The sequence below is a fragment of the Oncorhynchus kisutch genome, linkage group LG3, assembly GCF_002021735.2.
Source record: "Oncorhynchus kisutch isolate 150728-3 linkage group LG3, Okis_V2, whole genome shotgun sequence".
Taxonomy (NCBI): Eukaryota; Metazoa; Chordata; class Actinopteri; order Salmoniformes; family Salmonidae; genus Oncorhynchus; species Oncorhynchus kisutch.
The window spans coordinates 77,523,210-77,525,709 of NC_034176.2; the positions used below are offsets into that span (position 1 = coordinate 77,523,210).

The 2,500-nt window shown below is 42.5% G+C and overlaps 1 protein-coding gene across 1 annotated transcript in view; it reads left to right on the forward strand.

Moving 5' to 3' along the window:
* LOC109882273 (protein unc-13 homolog C) overlaps nt 1-2,500 on the forward strand; it is a gene marked incomplete at its 5' end in the record, with an annotated part of 212,971 nt that overhangs the window by 51,986 nt on the left and 158,485 nt on the right. The window contains 1 exon segment of the mRNA XM_031815140.1: nt 719-804. Within this exon segment, the coding sequence (XP_031671000.1) occupies nt 719-804 (86 nt within the window).

Consider the following 2,500-nt stretch of genomic DNA (forward strand, 5'->3'; position numbering starts at 1 on the left):
GTTATAGAGCCAAAAAGATTGGAGAAGTGGTTTACCCATACATCTCCATTTTGGATAGATAATTCTTCGTGTTGTTGTTTGTCTATGGATTCTTCAATTGCATTGAGCTGATTTCTGACATGCTGTTCCTTCTTTTTCCGTAGTGTATTTCTGTATTGTTTTAGGGATTCACCATAGTGAAGGCGTAGACTCAGGTTTTCCGGGTCTCTATGTTTTTGGTTGGACAGGTTTCTCAATTTCTTTCTTAGATTTTTGCATTCTTCATCAAACCATTTGTCATTGTTGTTAATTTTCTTCGGTTTTCTATTTGAGATTTTTAGATTTGATAGGGATGCTGAGAGGTCAAATATGCTGTTTAGAATTTTTATCTACCTCTCTCTCTCTCTCTCTCTCTCTTTATCTATCTATTTTCTCTCTCTCTCTCTCTCTCTCTCTCTCTCCTCTCTCCTCTCTCTCTCTCTCTCTCTCTCTCTCTCTCTCTCTCTCTCTCCTCTCTCTCTCGTGGAGTTATTAGATCTTCAGTTGAATTCTTCCTCTGAGATTCAACCAATTTATCCCCAAATCTCCAGTGACACCCTATTTTCTTCCACAATCCTTCTGACCAGACCTAGGGATTAGGGTGCTATTTGAGACAGAACCAGGCAGTCTGAGTGTCCAGTCAAGCTTGTGATTATGAGGAAATGAGTGTGATGTGGATCCATTGTAATTCCTCCCACAGATTTCCCCAAGAGCTGAATATGGGGAAGGTCAGCGCTGAGTTCATATGGAACCTGTTTGCCCTGGACATGAAATACGCCATGGAAGGTTAGTAGGAAATGCTATTGATCTGTCAAAACCCTGTGTGTCACTTCTCTCTGCTCTCTCTCTCATTCTTTCTTTCTCTCTCTGCCTCTATCTCTACTCGCTCTCTCTTCTCTCTGCTCTCCCTGCCTCTCTCTCTGCTTTTTTCCCCTGAGCTAAAGTAGGGCTTTCCTTCAGAAGACACGCTATAATTATATTACTATCTGAATCAGAGTCATGGTGGCAGGTGTGTGTGTGTGAGTGTGTGAGTGTACGCTTTGTGACGTGTGTGCAGAGTTTTTACATACTTTTCTTCCTGAGTCAGAGTAGCAGGCATGTGACCAGGGTGTGTTTGAGCTGTGTGTGTGTGTATGTGTGTGTGTGTGTGTGTGTGCATGCGTGCCTCTTTGTTGCTGTCAGACTGGGTCAGAGCAGTGGGGGTGTGTCGCTCCAGGGAGTCTGTGTTTCCGTGTTGCAGGGAGGACACTTATCAGTGTTGCACACGCTCACATATCTCCTCTTACCTCGCCCACCTCCTCCCTCCTCTTACATAAAATCTGTGAAAACAGATGACCAGTTTGACCATAGCACAAAGTGTTATCTCATTATAATGGGACCTGCTTGCATCATAATGGGATATTAAGGTTTTGCATGTAGGCATTCTATTTCTAGAGGTTTAAGATATTAGATTAGGGCGTTCTTTCCCATACATCATAATTGCTATTTGTTTTAACACGATTCTTCAGTGGTTTTATATTAGCTATATCTTTTAATGGAGAACATAAATCTACATAAATCTCAACTAAACCTGACTGTTATGGGGCTGTGCAGCTGGCGGTGTGCGTAGGACTGCAAGCTTGCCTGCCTGCCTTCATGTGTGAGTGCGTGTGTGTGTGTGAGTGTGTGTGTGAATGTCCCCAGTCAATGCTCTTAAGAAAGCAGGTCATTGTGTGTTCGTTCCATCTGTTTGGAGGAGAAAGGTAAGCAGTGACCTCACCAGTGGTCAGTCTTACCCTTTTCACGTGTTCTAAATATCTCTAACGGTCACCCCAGGGTGATTTTTGGGAATTTCTGTGAATTGAGGTGTGTTCCGCCCATTTCACTGTAGCGGACCGTCTCTGTTTGAGACATTACTGAGCCAGACAAACGTCTCTCTTCGGCGAGAGCCCAAGCACAAACGTTTTCCTCCCTGGCACATTTTCCGGCTGGCGGCCACATTGCCTTCACTATTAGTAATAACTTTGGACATGTGTGCGTTCCTATCAAAGTAAGTGCCTTATTAAGTTATCATTATAGTTTCTGTATATCGTATTATTGTAGCTACTGTAGCACACCATATGTATGTATGGAGCATAATGCATGTGCTGTTTTATTCACATGTTTTCAAGTGCTGGTGACAAATCATGCATTCTGATTCTTGCATAGATTGTAATGGAAATATATGATGTGTGTAAAATATATTTTTTAAGGTTGTACTAATTATGATGAGCTAATTCTAAGCTAATTGCCAGCTATGTGTGGCGCCATGTTTGCTGGTTGTCACGTAAATGTCTGCCAGACCAAAGATGTTGAAGGGACAAAATGAAGTGAAGGGATGGGATGGTTCAAACATCTTTTGAGTAAACTTCAGGAAGTGAATGATGGTAAACGACACACCCCCTTCAACATGCATACTGCAAACAGACCCAACTCATCTTGCAACCTCTTATCTTTGGTTCAC